The sequence below is a fragment of the Dasypus novemcinctus genome, chromosome 27 (genome assembly GCF_030445035.2).
Source record: "Dasypus novemcinctus isolate mDasNov1 chromosome 27, mDasNov1.1.hap2, whole genome shotgun sequence".
NCBI classification, from domain to species: Eukaryota; Metazoa; Chordata; class Mammalia; order Cingulata; family Dasypodidae; genus Dasypus; species Dasypus novemcinctus.
Genome location: NC_080699.1, coordinates 1,319,206 through 1,336,560, shown reverse-complemented (window position 1 = coordinate 1,336,560; position 17,355 = coordinate 1,319,206). Strand labels below are relative to the sequence as shown.

Sequence of the window (17,355 nt, the reverse complement as noted above, 5' to 3'; positions counted from 1 at the left end):
TGCCCCCGTGCAGGGGGGCGCAGGGGGCGCAGGGGGTGCCCACGGCGTGGGAGCCTCGCCCCACCTCATCAGCGCGGCAGGTGGCAGCGCGCCTGCGCCTCACGCGGAAGAGCTTTGGGAGGGAAAGTGCCTTCCGCACGTGAGCTGCGCCAGCGCGGCCTCAGGAGGGCAAGTGCCAGGCGGGCTCCTGGAGAGCCGGACACGGCCCGGGAGACGGGACGCTTGGCACGGCGTCGGGTCAGCGCTGGCCAGCAGCATGCTGCAGTGGGGCCGTCCCCGCGTGCCCACTCAGCAGAGCCAGACCCCACGTGCAACCGCAGCCCCTGACACAGCACCTTGTCGCCCCACGTCCGCAGCACGCAGGAAGCGCGGTAGCCTTCAGTACCCTCGTGCCATGCGGAAATGTAGATTTTTCCAGGAAAATTCCAATCTACTGGGTCTGCTGAGGAGCCAGGGATCTGCGTTTTGTCGCAATCCACCCCCAGATGAGGTTGAAGGGACCCCAGCCCAGTCTGAGGAGACACCGGACGGCTCCCCTCAGCCCCCCTCAGCCCCCACAGCCCCCCTCAGCTCCCTCTGCCCCGCGCCTGAAAGGCAGAGAAGACGGCGCCCTGCCACGTCCCAAATCAGGGCGTGAGGGAAAACGGTCCTTCACCTACTAAAGCAAACACGCTGGGCTGTAAATCTGGGATGCAGGAGAACAAAAAAAAAAAAAAAAGGACAAGGAAGAGGCACCCGGCTCCGGGGAGACAAGTTTTTGGTTTCAGCTTGACTAACTCTGGATCACAGCCCTTTGCACAGGCAAGAACCTGTGACGGGTGGCGTGGCACACGACTGCCCATGTGTAAGATGTGGTACACAGCTGCCCGAGTGTGTAAGGGAGTGGGGCACGACTGCCCAAGTGTGTGGGGCGTGGTACACGACTGCCCGAGTGTGTAAGGGGCGTGGTACACAACTGCCCACGTGTGGAAGGGCGTGGCGCACAACTGGCCATGTGTGTAAGGGGCTCCTGGGATAGTGCAGGACAAGCTGTCCCTGAGACGGCAGGGCTGCTGGCACGCTGGCCACAAAGTGGCTGACCCTTTTAACACCCACAGTCTACACTTAAATGCACCGTTAGCCTGAAATAAATCCGCATTTAAACTAGCTCACTTTTTGAAGATGATATTGAAAACCTGGATGCACACAGGGGAAGTTTTCGGCAGCTCCCTCGTCAGAGTGACCGTAATCTTCACAATCTCGCCTCTTTGAGTTTCACTTGATAATTCTGTGACCTGGGAAAAGAAGTAGTTAATATGCCATCTAGGAAGCGGACTTGGCCCAGTGGTTAGGGCATCCGTCCACCACATGGGAGGTCCACGGTTCAAACCCCGGGCCTCCTTGACCCGTGTGGAGCTGGCCCATGCGCAGTGCTCATGCGTGCAAGGAGTGCCGTGCCACACAGGGGTGTCCCCCGTGCTGGGGAGCCCCACGCGCAAGGAGTGCACCCCATAAGGAGAGCTGCCCAGCGTGAAGGAAAGTGCAGCCTGCCCAGGAATGGCACCGCACACATAGAGAGCTAATGCAGCAAGATGATGCAACAAAAAGAAACACAAATTCCTGTGCTGCTGACAACAACAGAAGCAGACAAAGAAGAACACGCAGCAAATAGACACAGTGAACAGACAACTGGAGCGGGGAGGGGAGAGAAAAAAATGCAATTTACAGATTATGCCCAAATGTGCAGAGCATAGATATTAGAAAGTCACTGCAATTTAATGCAAATTAACAGCAACAAGCTTGCAGGTGTTGGTATGTGATCAACAAACTGATTGTTACAACACGTTTAGAGGTTCTTCTATCTTGCTAATCCTAGAAAATGAACAAATCTCTCCTCATTTTTTTTTCCAAAGTACCAGGGCCAGGGATTGAACCCAGGACCTCATATGTGGGAAGCCAGCACTCAACCACTGAGCCACATCATCTCTCGAGGGGGTTTTGTCGTTTGCTTGTTGTTTGTTTCTGTTTTCTCAGGAGAAGCCGGGAACTGAATTCATGACCTGTGTGGGAGGCAGGTGCCCAACCGCTTGAGCCACATCTGCTCCCATCTATTAACTTCCTAAGGAAGAATCGAAGCTGGAGTCGTCGTTCAAAGTCTCGATCCAAGGAGAATCCCGGAGCAGTGGTCCTTGACCTGGGTGGGGAGGGGAGCCACACAGGACGCCGAGAGTCTGAAAGTTAGAGAACTCCCACTCGCTTCCGTGTCCACAGCAGTGTGCACAGCGTGCCCACTTTTGGGGCCTCAAGGACCCCCCAAGCCGGCTGGGCAGCCTGCGCTCCAGGATCATGGCGCCTCCCACCCAGGAGAGCAGGGGGGCGGTCGGAGGTCACCGCCGCTGCGAAGGGCCCGAGGAAGCCCGGCGGCTCTCGCCCAGAGCGACGGCCGAGCAGCGTCAAGGGCCAGGCCCGGCGTCCATCAGTCCCAGCTGCACAGCCAGGGCTCAGGAGAACAAGAAAACGACGAGATAAAAGAAGGAACAAATAGGCCGTAAGTGCCCATCGATGGCCGGGGAGTTTTCAAAAGCGTCAGAACTGCAGAGGTCAGTTCATGAGAAGGGACGCCTTGTGCGCTCCCCCTACCCAGGGTTGGACGTGGCCTTGACTGTGTTTGGCTGACCCAGGCGTGCTCGGCGGGAGGAGCCTGTGCATGGAACGAGCGCGGGCCCGGGGCGCCTTCCCTGGGGAGGATGGAGGTGGGCTGCGGAGGTGTTGCTCACCCCCCTCCAGGAGGCTGTGGGAGGCGGGGGCTCGAGCAGGACCACGAGGGGGCGGGGAGCAGGTCGCGTCGGTGGCGCCACCCCCTGACCCGCACGCTCCCGTGTGCCATCGCCCCCGTCCCAGCCACTTCGCCCACCCAACGCTACCGCCACGGGCACCTCCTGCGTCCACAGCTGGACCCGCGGACCCCCCGTACCCTTCCTCCCCTCCGCCCACTGGCCGCAGCGCGTCCACCTCCAGGCTGGGGTCTGACCGAGCCAGGCCTCTCCTCGGGCGGCCCTGACCTGCAGCCAGGTCCTCGCTGCCCCCTTAAGACCTTCCTCGCCTGCCCGAGGGCGGCAGGTCACGGAGATTCAACGAGACACCGCAGGGGAAGCACCAAGCAGGGCCTGCTGCTGCCTGCCTCGCCCCTGGCCCACCCTGCCCCCCAGCCCACCCTGACCCCTGTCCACCTCGCCCTCTGCCCGCCTCCCCTCCTGCCCGCCTCACCCCCGGCCCATCTCCCTCCTGCCCAAGTCAGCCCCACGGGCTGGGCTGGTCTCTGGGTCCCCCTGAGAAGCGGGCAGGGGACGAGGGCGGAGCTGGAGCGACACGCTCTGATGAGGTCTCTCTCACGGGGGCTTTGGGGACCCAGGGAACAGGCTCCACTCCCCAGCACACCTGAAGCCCCCAATCCCCCCCTGCCCCTGGGCCACGAGGACCACGACCCACCACAGCAGGCTCCCTGCCATCGCTGCCCCTTCCCGCCTTCTTTCCTCTGCCTGGGGAGCGCCCCACCCGCTCCTGCGCCCCAAGTCCCGCTCCAGAGACCGTCACTCCCTCCAGGAGGGCCCCCGTCCCCATTGGAAGTCACTGCTGCACCCCGCAAACTCCAGTGGCAACCTCGGGGCGTCCCCAGCCTCTGCACCCCCGCTGTGAGGGCTACATGGGAGCGAGCAGGTCAAGGGCAGCAGAGCGCACCACCGACGCGGCCTGAGCGTGCGCACAGCTGCCATGGGCGCACGGCTGTGTCCCATCCACTCGAGACATGCTGGGCTCCTCCAGGGAGTGCCTGCCGGGGACTCGGGCAGCGCCGGCCCAGCAGAGTGACCGTCCCCAGGCCCACGCCGCACTGCCCACGGCTCCCGCGTGGGGCTCGGCCTCGAAGCAAAACTGGAGCTTCTTGAGAAGAAGAAACTCTCATTTACCCGTTTCCTCCCTGGAGGTAACGCCACGCCGGGCACCTGGGGCCCCGTGGAAGCGCACCCGGCGCACGGGGAAAGGTGCAGGTGGCCAGAGCGAGAGCAGCGCGGCCCGGGGCCCCGAGGGGCTGGGGGACAGACTCCCGGCGCCGTGTGGGAGGGGAGCCAGGGCGCGTGGAGGGGCCGTTTCAACTGAAATCAGCCACTGAAGTGTGGGGGGGACGGTGGGGAGCAGGGTGAGGCCCGGGCAAACCCTGAGGTCAGGGAAGAGGTGAGAAGGCGGTGCTCCCCGAGGCCACAACGTCCTCTTGCCCCTGGTGCCGTTCACAGGCTGCGGAGCACGAGGCAGCCGCAGCTGTGCAGGCGTCGCCCGTGCTGGGAACTAAACGGACAGGCTGCTCGTCACACCACGTCTCAGCAGTCGCCCCACTCTCCGCCTCCTCGTTCGACTCCAGGCCCCAAAACGAGAGGAGCTTGGCACGTGCCGCACACTCGTTTTAACGAGAGGACAGCAACAGCCTCCCCCGTCACCTGCAGAGTCGAGCCTCTCTCCCCTGCTTAGGCACAGCTGAAGCAGGGTGGCTCTGTGGGTACACGGGAGAAAGTCAACACACCCGAGGCTCTACGCTAGCACCACGCGCGTTTCCACAAGAACACGATGCTCCAACTGTACACTTGAAATAGACCATTTTAGTCGAAAAGGCCATATCAGCATGTCAACATCTGGTGGTCACAGGACAAAACACTGAAGCATCAAAAGGGACTTTTGAAGAATGAAAATGCTTTAAAGTTACAGATCCTGATTTTCCAAGTTCTTATATTTAACCTTATGTTCTAACGTTAAAGTTCCAGATTCAGAGAAATAACCACATGAGTAGCTCCTATAAATCCCAGGATCTCCTAGAAGGATCAAGGCCCCAAGTGTGCTCAGGAGAGCATTCCTTGAGTAAATTCATAAAGATCTGCCTGAAGTCTAAAGCCTTAAATCTGTGCTACTGACACCATCCTTTCAAAATGCTGAACTGAAGGATTACGCTGGACGGGGACAGAAGCATAAAGTTTTAACACAATGCCCTGCTTAATTTTCCTACAGAATCTGCGTCTCTTTTTCTTGTTGCAATTTTAATTTTGTTTTGGAACAAAGCATATGATCAAGATATCAATTCCAGCATCTTTATTTTAGGATTGAAATGTTAAAGGTATACAAAAATGGATACTGAATATGAAATGTGCAATTGCCATTTCCAGTGGGTACACCATTAAAAAACTCTTAAAACTGACAGATAACTCATATTTCATAAACTGGAATATAGGAAAAAGGAAAAATGGCCGTTTTAAAATCAGCGATCGATGTAAGGTTATTTGCATATAGAGCCACAATTGCAGGGAAGTGATAAATCAAGAGCAAGTTAAAGGCAAGCCAGAGGCTGAAAGATGCTCTCAGGGCCTTGCTGATTTGGGGAGTGTCAAATGCCCATTTCAAGTACCTGCCTCAAATAAAAGCAGCTGAACAGCAGTGCTCACATCACAGCTCTTGTTTTTAAAAGGCCAGACTATCAGCTTCTTAATTAAGAAATCAATTACTGATGAGTCTTAAATAGGAAGACTTTTAGTTTTCAAGCAAGGGAATGGTTTTGAAGAAAGGAGTGAGGGAAACACTCATTCCAAATGTCAGAAAAATCAACTCTTTAAATGTATATAATTGTATAAATATACATGTGACATACATACAGCAAAAAAATAAATCGTACTATACCTTTTCTTTGAGCTTTTGTGAGAGAAAAAGCATGACACCATCAAATGCTTTTGCTTTGTTGGAAAGCTCACTATGGCGATAAAGCAAGGCAATTCTCAGCCTTCGAGAGGCTAAATCTGGAACAAAGGTCACATGATACTGGTATAGCTGCCAGTCCTCCGGCAAATCTAAATTAAAGAGATTTGTGACCAGCTTCACAGGTATTCCACTGGAACCTAAGGAAACAGAAGAAAAATTTTTTACAAAATCACCCCATGTTAATAGTAACTGCATTGTTTAAAAAACCTGTATTTTGCATACACATAGTCGTAGTTGAAAAACGAGGACTCCTGTTCAGGGATGGAACAAGCCCTCCCCCCTCCCCCCAGAACCTTCTGCAGTCCTGAAAGCACCGCTGGGAGTCAAGAGAAGACGGACGGAGCAGGCTCCTCTCAGAGCCCGCGGCAGACGCTGGCCTTCGGGGGCAAGAGGCTCCCCTGAGCGCGGCTTCCCCAGGACTCGCCCTCAAGCCTCCCAGCTCGACTCTGCAGCTCAGATCCGCCTGAGCGGTGTTTTCAGGTGCTGCTCCGATTGTAAAGAAACCGCCCAGTTCTTTCCATGAATGCCATCCTCGACCTCTCCTAACTCAGATAATCAAGTTACTGTATTCCGAAAATCCTGTTTCCCACCAGTGTGCAGGCTGCAGGCCTGTCCTGCTGAGGCACCAGGTCCAGGGAAGGGGGGAGAGCGGAGCCAGGCCCTTTCCTGCGTGGAGGCAGCTTGGTGGGCTCTAGTTCCTGCAGGCACAGAGAGCCCACGTGCGCTTCCCGGAACCCGCCCACCACGGAATTGTCACTCCCATCTTACAGGTTTACAGGAGGAAAGGAGGGTGGGGCCAGAGGTCAGGAAGGTGTAAGCTCTGCCCAGGTGAGACTCCAGAGGGCACCAAGGAGGACTTTCGCTTCTCCCCGTGGGGAATCACCAGTTTTTGTCTTCTAGGAAAGAACAATACGAAACAGGTGCACCTTTGCTTTCCTCATGAACAAAGTGGAAACATGAGCCCAGAGGTGGTGAGGGGAAAAAAGTATCATGTGTGACACACAGACCGGCGGAACTGAACTGAGAGTCCAGAAATAAACCCCCGCAATGCGGCCCACAGAGTCCCACCCCCCAAGCCTCCTTCATCTGTTTCCTCATTGTTGTTGCTCGTTGTCTGCTCATGGTTTTTTTGCTCATTGTTTTTTGCTTGTTGTCTGCTTGTTTTTTCTTTAGGAGGCACCAGAAACCAAACCCAGGACTTTCCATGTGGGAGGAGGGCGCACAATTGCTTGAGCCACCTCTGCTCCCAAACTGATTTTAGTATTTTATTTATTTCTCCCCCGCCTTGTTGTTCTGCGCTCATGTCTGTTCTGTGTCTGTCATCATCTTGTGTCATCGCTTTGTCGCATCATCTTGTGTCATTTTGTGGTGTCATCTCACTGCATCATCTTGTTGCTCCGGCTCACCACGCCAGCCAGTCGCATCAGCTTGCTGTCCTGCTCGTCTTCTTTAGGAGGCACAGGGAACTGAACCTGGAACCTCCCATGTGGTAGGTGGGCACCCAACTGCTTGAGCCACATCCGCTTCCCTCCAATTTATTTATTTTTAATTGATTTCTTCCCATTCGTCATTGCTCACACTCACTGTGTCTGTTCATTATGTGCTCATCTTCCTTTTTTTTTCAGGAGGCACCATGAACTGAACCTGGGACCTCCCGTGTGGGAAGTAGGCGCCTAATCACTTGAGCCACCTCTGCTTCCTGCTTCGTTGTATCTCTCATTATGTCTTCTCCTTGTGTTTCTCATTGCGCCATCTTGTTGCATCAGCTCACCACCTTGCTCATTCTCTCCAGGAGGAACTGGGAACCGAACCTGGAACCTCCCATGTGGTAAGCGGGAGCTCAATCACTTGAGCCACATCCACTTCCCCCGGCTGATTTTTGACAAGAGCACCATGTCTACTCAACGGGGAAAAAAAAGCCTCTTCAACAAATGGACCTGGGAAAACTGTACACCCACATGCAAAAGAAGTGGACCTCTACCTCACACCACACCAAAAATTAACTCAGAATGGATCAACAACCTAAATATAAGCCAAAACTAAAAACTCTTAGAAGAAAACATAGGGAACTATCTCAAGACTTTGTATTAGCGAATTCTTAGACTTGACACCAAGAGCACAAATAACAAAACTGAAAATAGATAAACTGAACTTCATCAAGGGAAGCAGATGTGGCTCATATGATAGTGTCTGCCTACCATACGGAGGGTCCAGGGTTCAAACCCAGGGCCTCCTGACCCATGCAGTGAGCTGGCCCACGCACAGTGCTGCCACGCACAAGGAGTGCTGTGCCACGCAGGGGTACCCCCAGGTAGGTGTGCCCCAAGCGCAAGAAGTGGACCCCGCAAGGAGAGCCACCCCACGTGAAAAAAAGTGCAGCACACCCAGGAATGGCGCCGCACAGAGAGCTGACACACCAAACGACACAACAAAAAAGAGACACAGTTTCCCAGTGCTGCCTGACAATGCAGGAGGACATAGAAGAACACACAGCGAATGGACACAGGGGGCAGACAATGGGGGGAAGGGGAGAAAAATAAATATTTAAAAAATTTAAAAATTAAAAAAAAAATTAGCCATTAGGGAAGTGCAAACCCAAACCACAAGGACCACTTTACACCTACTAGAAGGGCAACTACTAAAACTACAGTCTTATCACATGGCCCAGCAATCTCAGTCTACTGAATACCCAAAAGAATTGAAATCAGGGATGCAAACAGATACTGGCACACGTGTGTTCACAGTGAAGTGGTTTTACTCACAAATGCCAAAAGATGGAAGCAACCTAAGAGGCCATCCACAGGTGAATGGACAAACAAAATGTGACAGATCCACACAGTGGACTATTTTTTCAGTCCTAACAAAGAATAAAGTTCTGATTTGTGACAACATGAATGAAACTTGCAGACATCGTGTGAGTGAAATAAGCTGGACACAAAGGACAGATGCTGTATGATCTCGCTTCATGAAAGAATCAGCATGTGCACATTTACAGAGCCAGAAATTAGAATCCAGATTACCAGGGCTTGGGTGGGGGTGGAAATGGGGGGTTCATGCTTAATTGGTATAGAGTTTCTGTTTGAGGGGATGGAAAATTTTGGCGATGGACATTGGTGATGTTAGCACAGCACTGAGTGCAATCAGCACCAGTGAATTGGGTATTTGAATATGGTTAGAAGGGGAAAGTTTAGGTTGCATGTATGTTATCACATAAGAATTTTTAAAAACCATAGATCTATACAACACAGTGAACCCTAAAATAAACTATGGACTATAGTTAATAATAGAATTATAATAATATTGTTTCATTAATTGTAGTAAGAGTACCACACTAAAACAAAGCATTAGTAACAAGGAAAACTGCATGTGGAGAGGAATATGGGAACTCTGTACTTTCTGCATGATTTTTATGTAAATGTGCAAATTCTCTTAAAAAAAAAAAACAGTCCCCTATATGCCTTGGCAGTTCCCAGCCCCGACCCATGGTATATGTCTGGCAGGAACAAGTCATCATGATGCTTTTTCAGTTAAAGAAAAGTTTTCTTTTATGCTCTCAGATTCTTAAAAGCAATATTTTCATTGTTCATATTAATAGACAAAGAGCAATGTCATGCTACAAGTCACAGCTAACCAGGCTCTTAGCGGTAACTGGTATTTTAAAACTGCAGCCATGGCCCACGTGTGCGGCACTAAGTGGTTTGAACCAGATTTTAACGAAAGACTACATAGAAGAAAGGGCACCAGCGCGCTTTGCATGTAGGAAAGAAAGCACAATTTCACGAAGCTTCTGCTCCAGCGGTGTGTTATCTGGATGTGTGTGCTGAATAATAATATACCTTTTCTTACCCTGAGGCATGATTTTTTAAAATGTCTGAAAAACACTGATCTGCATCACTGAGCCGTAACTTTTGGGAGGGAGTCCCAGCCTTTTGAGAAGCCAATGAAAACAACACACCTACTACCCATAAAACGCACATACCCTGCTCTGCGTGCAATTTCGGGGGTGAGCTGGCCCCCAGGGAAACAATTTGTGATGTATGCCATGATCGTGCCCTGAATGGGAAAAGGGCTGGGAAAGAGATGAAGCATCCTTTTGAATCGCCACCCTAGATGTAAGGAGAAATTCCTTTCCATGGGCGAGATGTGATTTGGGAGAAAAGGTTATTATTTCTATTAACAAAAGAAAATTAAGGCTGAAGAAGATAAAATGCCTAGACCATGCCTTGAATACAGCAAATGTTCAATAAACACCTGTTGAGTGAATACATGAACTTGCTGACTTTAGATCTAAAAATTAAAAACCCTTAAGCAAGATTTCATGACATTTAAAAGGGCAAGCACCGTGAAGACTGGGTACCTGTTTTACACTCTCTCACATGGGCCAGTTTCTCTCTAGTACAGACATCCAAATCGAGGAGGCCTCGCCTGATTTTTCCAACTCCTTCCCTGGAGGTATGTCCAACATCACCAGAAGTTACGTCATCTGTACCTAAAATACATCGTATTTCGCATTAATATGTCGTAAAGCATTTTGAAGTATTTTTTCAACATTCCCCAGAAAGATCTAAAAAACCATGGATTCCATCAGTCAGGAAATTTCAGCAGCAGACTGCAAATTAGGGAGTCTCAAAAGAAACAGGACAAAAGGGGGTCCCTGGACAAAAGAGAAGCGGGCGCTCAAGGGGTACTGCTGCTGGACTCAGCAGCCCTTGCTCCACCTGGCCTGGCACTTACCTTTCTGTGAGATGCCGCTTGTTCCCGCGTGGCCACTGCCAGGGGACGCCTCGTTGTCGCTAAGGTCAGCAGGTGTTGGCTAAAATGGGCAACAACAACGAAAATGTTTTGTTTTGTTCGTACTTAAGAAGTCAAGTCATAAATCAAAAGGTTATCAGAAGATAAGGACAACATCGTGTCCAAAGTTATTAGAGCACCACAGCTAGGGAAGTGCAGGCAAGAGCCTCGTGGGGTGAGAAGAGACTGCCCGTTCCAGTAAGAGAGGGGACAACCTGCCAGGACGCCCCTTCATCAGACTTGGACTTGACCACGAGCTGGATACAGCCGGTTCCCGGAGGTGCTGAGAGTCAGGAGGAACGTGATGCAGCCAGCTACCGAGGGGCACGGGCTCTCGGCCTGGGGCCTGCGAAGCGGACACACTTGTAGCCCAGACCACCTGGCCGCCCTCAGCTGGTGACACGCCTTAATAAATGCCAAAATTAGCTCACAAAACAGGCAGAGGGACCCATTCTCATTTCTCTTTTCACAGTAACTTCTCTTTGCTCAAGAAGCTATTGTATCTCAGTCTGCCAAAAAGTGAACGAAGGTGAGAGAGCGCTTTCCCGGAGCCAGGGCACAACGCCAGGGCTTTCCCCGACGGCAGGTGTGCGCAGCCCGCACAGGCGCCGCTTGTTTGCAGGGCAAGCCGATCTAGTTGCCTAAATCCAGCAAAGAGCCCACTAAGACCCTAAACCACATCAGTTCGCAGTTACTCATTCGTACAGGTCAATGAGCAGCACAAAATCGCACTAAATACGTGCCACTCCGTGGTACTTCTGAAAGTCCTTCTGTTTGAACAAGGCAACGTAAAACCAAATCAGAAATTAAAACTCAGGAGGTGGCAGATGATGCAAAACTGTCGCTGTTTTCCAGTCCTCTGCCCAGGTTTCATCTGTGTAACCACCTGTGATAAGGTGCCTGGAAGGAAAACCTGGCCCCCGAGCAAGGCTGCGGGCGCGGGCGCTAACCCTCCCGGCCGAGGGGCCCCGCGCAGAGGCGGCACCATCCGCTGGGCATTGCGGGGCGTTGCCGGGCATGGGGGGGGGGGGGCGGGCAGCGCAGGGCAGCACTGGACAGGCCAGCACAGGGTCGGGCGGGGCCGGGCAGCGCGGGGCCGGGCCGGGCCGGGCCGGGCAGGGCAGGGCCGGGCAGGGCAGGGCCGGGCAGCGCGGGGCAAGGCCGGGCAGGGCAGGGCAGGGCAGGGCCAGTCGCTACGCACCGACGGCGAGTCCGCGCTGCGCCCCGCGGCCCAGGCGCTGGGGGGGCGGGCGCCTCGTGTCCTGGCGCGCGCCCGCCCGCTCATGCCGGGTCGTGCCTCCGGCGTCTGGTCCTCGAAGGCTGCAGCGCTGGGGCTCGGGCTCCGGGCGCACGGGCGGAGACCCCCGCGGCGTGGGCGAAGCGCAGCCCGCGAGTCCACAGCAGAAAGCGCGGCGCGGGCCGGGGCGGGGATTAGCGCGGGGGCGCGCCCTGCCAGAAGCTTCCACGCCGCCCCCGCCTCCGCGGCGGGGCTTCCCCGGCTCGGGGGCGCGGGGCCTCTCCGGGCGCGGGCTCTGCCGCCCCCCGCGCAGCGCAGCCCCGCGCACGGCCACCTCGGAGCGGTCCTGAGCCTGCGGCCGGCGGCGGGGTGACCTGCTCGTTCCTAAGTGTCGCCGTCCGGGAGAATTCTCGTGCTTCCAGGAGCGGGTTTGGTCTCATTGCGCGTGACACGTGGGGGCAGCCCCGAAAGAATGGGGCCCGGGCTAGTGGCCCCACAGGCGACCCCCGCCCGCCCAAACCTTCATCCTGCTGGAACTTTCTTAAATGGAAACCGCAGAGGCCTTGAGTGGAGGGAGGCCGCAGGGGTCCCTCGAGACCCGCCTCCGCGCGCCCCGGAGGATGATTTACTTGCAGGGTCGGGAACTGACAGGGGGGCCGGCCTTGAGACGCAGGCGCCCAGCATCTCCGGTGTTCTAGGATGACTTTGCAGTAGTTCTGCGTATATTTTATGTAGCACTTTATGTACGTATGATTGAGTTCGCCCAGGACATGCACCCGAGAAGTGGGTGGGTGGATGTCTGGGTGGGCGGCGCCCCTAAGAGCGGTTATCCTAGTCCACTCCCGGGGCCCGCGTCGCCGCCTCGTTTGGAGATGGGGTCAAGGATCTTAGGTTCATCCCGAGTTTAGGGGCTCTAACCCCAGGCTGGAGTCCCCCTAAGAGCGGGAGGAGGGAGCTGAGACTCGGTCCCAGGGGCCAAGGCTCGGGCGGGGGCGCAGGAACCCCAGGAGCTGCGGGGCCCCAAAAGCCGAGAGCTCGGGGCCCGCAGAGGCGCCGCCTGTCTCCACTCGGGGTAAGTGGATGTCGCCGTGTCAAGCGCCCCAGGACCCGGCCGTTCGCGCCGCAGCCCCAGGAGTCAAGAGGCCGGGTCGGCGCGCCGGGCCCACCGGGGGCTCTGCAGACCAGCGCCGGGTGCGCGTGGCCGTTTCCTTCCACCGCTCATAGCTGTCGCCTGCCGTTTGTGTGTAAGGTTTTTCTTTCAGTCGGATTTTCTGCAAACCACTGGAGGTAAGCGCTCGGCATCCGCGGGGTAGCTTTGGAGTTTTTACCCTGTGAATGGCCTGTTTACGTCCATTGCCCGTTTTAAATATTTTTCCCATTTCTTTCTTTGTGCCTTGAGGTTTTATCTTTTTTTTTTTTAACATTGCAAATATCTTCTCCCAATCTCTGTTAATTTTGACTATGAAGGCTTTTACTAACCACAATCCTTAATTTTGCTGTATTCAAATCCTTCAGTTTTTAGGTTATGGTTTGTGATTTGGGGATCTTTTTAAAAGAAAATTTTCCCTGTCCTATGTTTACAAGGATATTATATGTCATTTTCTTTCTTAGCATTGTGAGCTTACTGTTAACATTAAATATATCCTCAAGGAGATTTACAGATAGATTTATATATGTATATATATAACATGAAGAGATAGATGGATTCATATACATGGAGTGAGGTAAAGATCCAGCATCTCCACATCTTGAGCTCTTTCCCTATCATCTATTAAATAGTCTATAATTTCTTTAATGGTTTATGAAGCCACCTCCAGCATATGACAGATTCCCTACATACCTAGATCTGATTCTGTGCCTCCCATTTCTAGTCTACTTATCTGTGTCTGTTCTGAACCAGTACTTTACTATTTTTGATTTCTGTGTAGTAGTCATAAAATCTCGTGGGGTAAGCCCTCCCTCTTTGATCTTTTCTCTCAATTAATTTATTTATGAACTTTATTATTCCATATAAACTTATTTATTTATGAACTTTATTATTCCGTATAACCTTTAAAATAGGTTCATCAAGTTTCTTTAAAAATGTCATTAAACAGTAATTGATAGTGTATTGAATATATAAATTAATTTGGAAAGAAGTAACATTTTACAATGTTGGATTTCTCCATTTAATTAAGTTTTTCTTTTTAAGTCCTTTAAGAGTTTTAGTTATTTTTTCGTAAAAGTCTTGTGAATTTTTAAGTTAATGTCTGGAAATTTTATAGTTTCTGTCTTTGTGAACTATATCTTGTTTTCATTGTATTTTCTAAGTTGTTATAATTAGTGTAGACACATAATATTGATTTTTCTTAGCTGATATTGTTTATCAACCTTTCTAAACTCCTTGGTTCTAATGGGTTGTCTTTTGATTTCATTAAGTTTGTTTATAGATGATTATATCATCTACAAAAACTGACAATTGTCTTATCCCTTTGCATCTTATCTTCTCATTTCTTTTTCCTGTTTTATCAGGTTTGTCAAGTTTTCCTGTATGATACTGAAGGTTGCTGATAACTGGTGTCCTTGGAGACCACCTCTGAAATGTCTCCATTTTGTATAATATTAGCTGTATGAATATTTGGCTTATAGTCTTTGTTATTGTATAGATAATCCTCTCTATTCCTAGTTTTCAAATACTATTTTAAGCTGAATATGTGTAGAACTTTAGTAAACACTCCTCTGAATCTGTTGAGAAGCGTGTGTGGATGTTATGAACACGCAGAGGCTGCTCATCAGAGTGTTGCTTGTGGCGGTAGCCTCGTGTCCATCAGAAGGGCAGCAGGTCGGTAAAATGTGATAGATGCATAACGTATAGCCAGGAGCAGTGGCCTAGAGACATACTCAGCAACATGAGTAGATCGTAAACACGTTGGTAAAGATTGAGATCTATACAGTGGCAAAACATCACCTATGTTAGGTTTTAAAACATTACAGAGCCATGTAGATAAATGTGAGCAGTTTTTTTTTTTACCAGGTAAACATATATATTGGAGGATAAACAACCCACATCAAGGAGTGAGTACATACATGAAGAAGGAGCATAGGAGTGGGAGTGGGGAGAGTGTAGTGTAGAGAGTGTAGGTGAAAGCAAAAATGCAATGCAATGCAACACAATGCAATGCAACACAATGCAATGCAACACAATGCAGTACAACACAATGCAGTACAACACAATGCAATACAATACGATGTAATGCAATACATTATAACACAATACAATTAATATAATACAATATAACAATACAATATAATACAATGTAATACAAATACAATATGATACAATAGGGGATTCTGTGAGAATCATATACAATGATTTGAAGAATATGATTAATTCAACTTTCTGCACTTAATACCCTAACATAAAATAAATATAATAGCTAATATTTATTGAATGCCTACAGTATACTATACTTTGTGGAAGATATTATGGTCCTTGTTTCACAGACAAGGACATTAAAAGCTTAGGAAACCAACGTGACTTACCCAAGGTCTTTTGGCATGACAGACTTGGGATTCCAACTCAGGTGGGTCTACCTGCCAGTCCCACACCACGGCCACCCATGTCCTCCCTGCAGACTGTTCGTCTCCACCAAGCCACAATCTGCCCCAAGTTCTGTGTGATATGCCCTGCCCTGCCTTCTATCCTGCCCCACAGAAAACCTCATGCTTTCTTGGGAAACCGTTAACCCTGAGGGCTGGCAAGTGCAAGAGGCGGTGATGGCCTTGGGCAGAGATGGCCGTTCTTGCGCTGGGGTCACTGAGGCCACGCTAAGGAATAAAATGCATCTCTTTGGGAGTGAATGAAAATGTGTGGGTGGTCATGAGCTATCGTGTTAAAAGGAAGGGCAGGTGGAAAATAGAATTTGGACAAGGAATTCAAGGAATTTACTTTTGAAAATCCATGCTTTGTTTCTGAATATAAAATAACCTCTATCCTGTTTTCCAAGCATTCCTCCACTGGTGTGCTAGCGCTGTGGTGGCGAGGAAGGCTGAGTACACGAGCAGGTAACTTCAACAGGCATGTCCTTTCGATTTCCCAAATACCAGCTCCTCCTTACAGAGCACAAATACTATTTCAATCATTGTCTGCATTTTTTAAAACTCTCTGTTATGGTAACTATGATAAGTAGCATACAAAACAGTCACCTCGTGCCCTCCACGTGTGATTATTAAATGCATTTCCATTTCCATTGCCAGAGCGAGGCAGCATGGCACGGTTACAGGTATAAATGGGCTTTAGAATCAGACCAGACATCTCACCTCAGTCATTCACTAACTTTGTGACCCAAGAAAACTGACCAAATCTCCTGTAGCCTCAGTGTCTTCAACTTTAAAATGGGTACAGCTGTGCCAGGTTTCTCAGCCCGGGCCCTGCTCACCCTTCGGGGTGGGAACTCGATCACAGGACGCTGTCCCGTGGGCTGTGGGACGCCGAGCAGCGTCCGTGGCTGCTACGCACCAAGTACCAGGGGCACCGAAGGTTTCCAGGCATTGCCAGCGTCCCTGGGAGCGCGCGGTCGCCTCGGGTGGGAGCCCTGGAGGGCTACCCCTCACAGCTGCTCTCAAATAATGAAATAATAGTAACGATGCTTAGTGCAGTTTGGCATATAATGAAATTTGGGTAATTATACTTACTGTCATAAGAATGTGTGATGGACAAATTTTACAAAAATAAATTACATGTAATTTTTACCGTACTCCACGGCTGTTAGCGTGCCACGTCACTTCAGCGTGTTTGGCTCCTGGTAATGCCAGACACACCCCTCTTGTCCGTTGCCCCTTCACCTTTCTCTCCGTGCGCCTTTTAACCCCGGCCACTGCTGGGCGCGCAGCCGCACACCGCGCACCCCCGCCTCGCCGCGCCTGCACCCGCTTTCTCCCTAGTGTCCCCAGGCTCCCGAGCCGCCACAGGACGCCTGCAGGAACCCACGGCCCTCCGACTCAGGAGCAGGCCTCAGCCTGCCCCGGGGGAGACGCGGGCACCGCTCCCCTCCCGCGCCCTGCCACACGCACCCTGGCGTCTTGGGTACTGGGCAGACTCGGGCAGAGCCATGGTGGGGACAGCTGGACAGCGTGTCCTGGAGGACACGCACCCTTCCCGACTCCGCTCCTCCTGTCCCTTGTGATCACGTCCCTGCGGGCGGGGGGCGCGGGGGTTGGGGGGGCAGGGGCTAGGACCCACGTTCAGTGGAGCTTTCAACCACTTTAATGCTCTCACACCTCCTGCGCCCCCAGCATTGGATCTGAATTTTCTCAGGAAAACTGCAATTCAAAGATTTACCCAAATTCACTCTGCAAGTCAGCTGTAAAATCAGTTTTTCAGTCATTCAGCCCTCTGGCTGTACCTTCGTTTGTTCAATGATTTTTATTTGGAAAGCCTTGTAGATCATGAAAACCTTCAAGCACTGACATGTTCACTTTGGCTCATTTGTTTCATTTGGTGCCACAGGCACCAAAATTAATTCCCGGCAGAGTCGTGCATGACGAGAACTGTGGACTTACTGCACCAGTGGTGG

General features: G+C 51.5%; 1 protein-coding gene across 2 annotated transcripts in view; it reads right to left on the bottom strand.

Moving 5' to 3' along the window:
- The window catches only part of PIWIL4 (piwi like RNA-mediated gene silencing 4), a 62,952-nt gene that overhangs the window by 29,694 nt on the left and 15,903 nt on the right, over positions 1 to 17,355 (bottom strand). The window contains exons 1-5 of one of the 2 annotated variants that reach the window (XM_058289506.1): positions 11,765 to 11,983; positions 10,507 to 10,585; positions 10,130 to 10,261; positions 5,695 to 5,909; positions 1,153 to 1,274 (exon numbers count right to left, since the gene is read on the bottom strand). In XM_058289506.1, the coding sequence (XP_058145489.1) occupies positions 1,153 to 1,274; positions 5,695 to 5,909; positions 10,130 to 10,261; positions 10,507 to 10,585; positions 11,765 to 11,848 (632 nt within the window). In that variant the 5' untranslated portion in view covers positions 11,849 to 11,983. Of the gene's footprint in view, positions 1 to 1,152; positions 1,275 to 5,694; positions 5,910 to 10,129; positions 10,262 to 10,506; positions 10,586 to 11,764; positions 11,984 to 17,355 lie in introns of those variants that run through there. The other variant, XM_071212306.1, reaches the window with a different exon arrangement.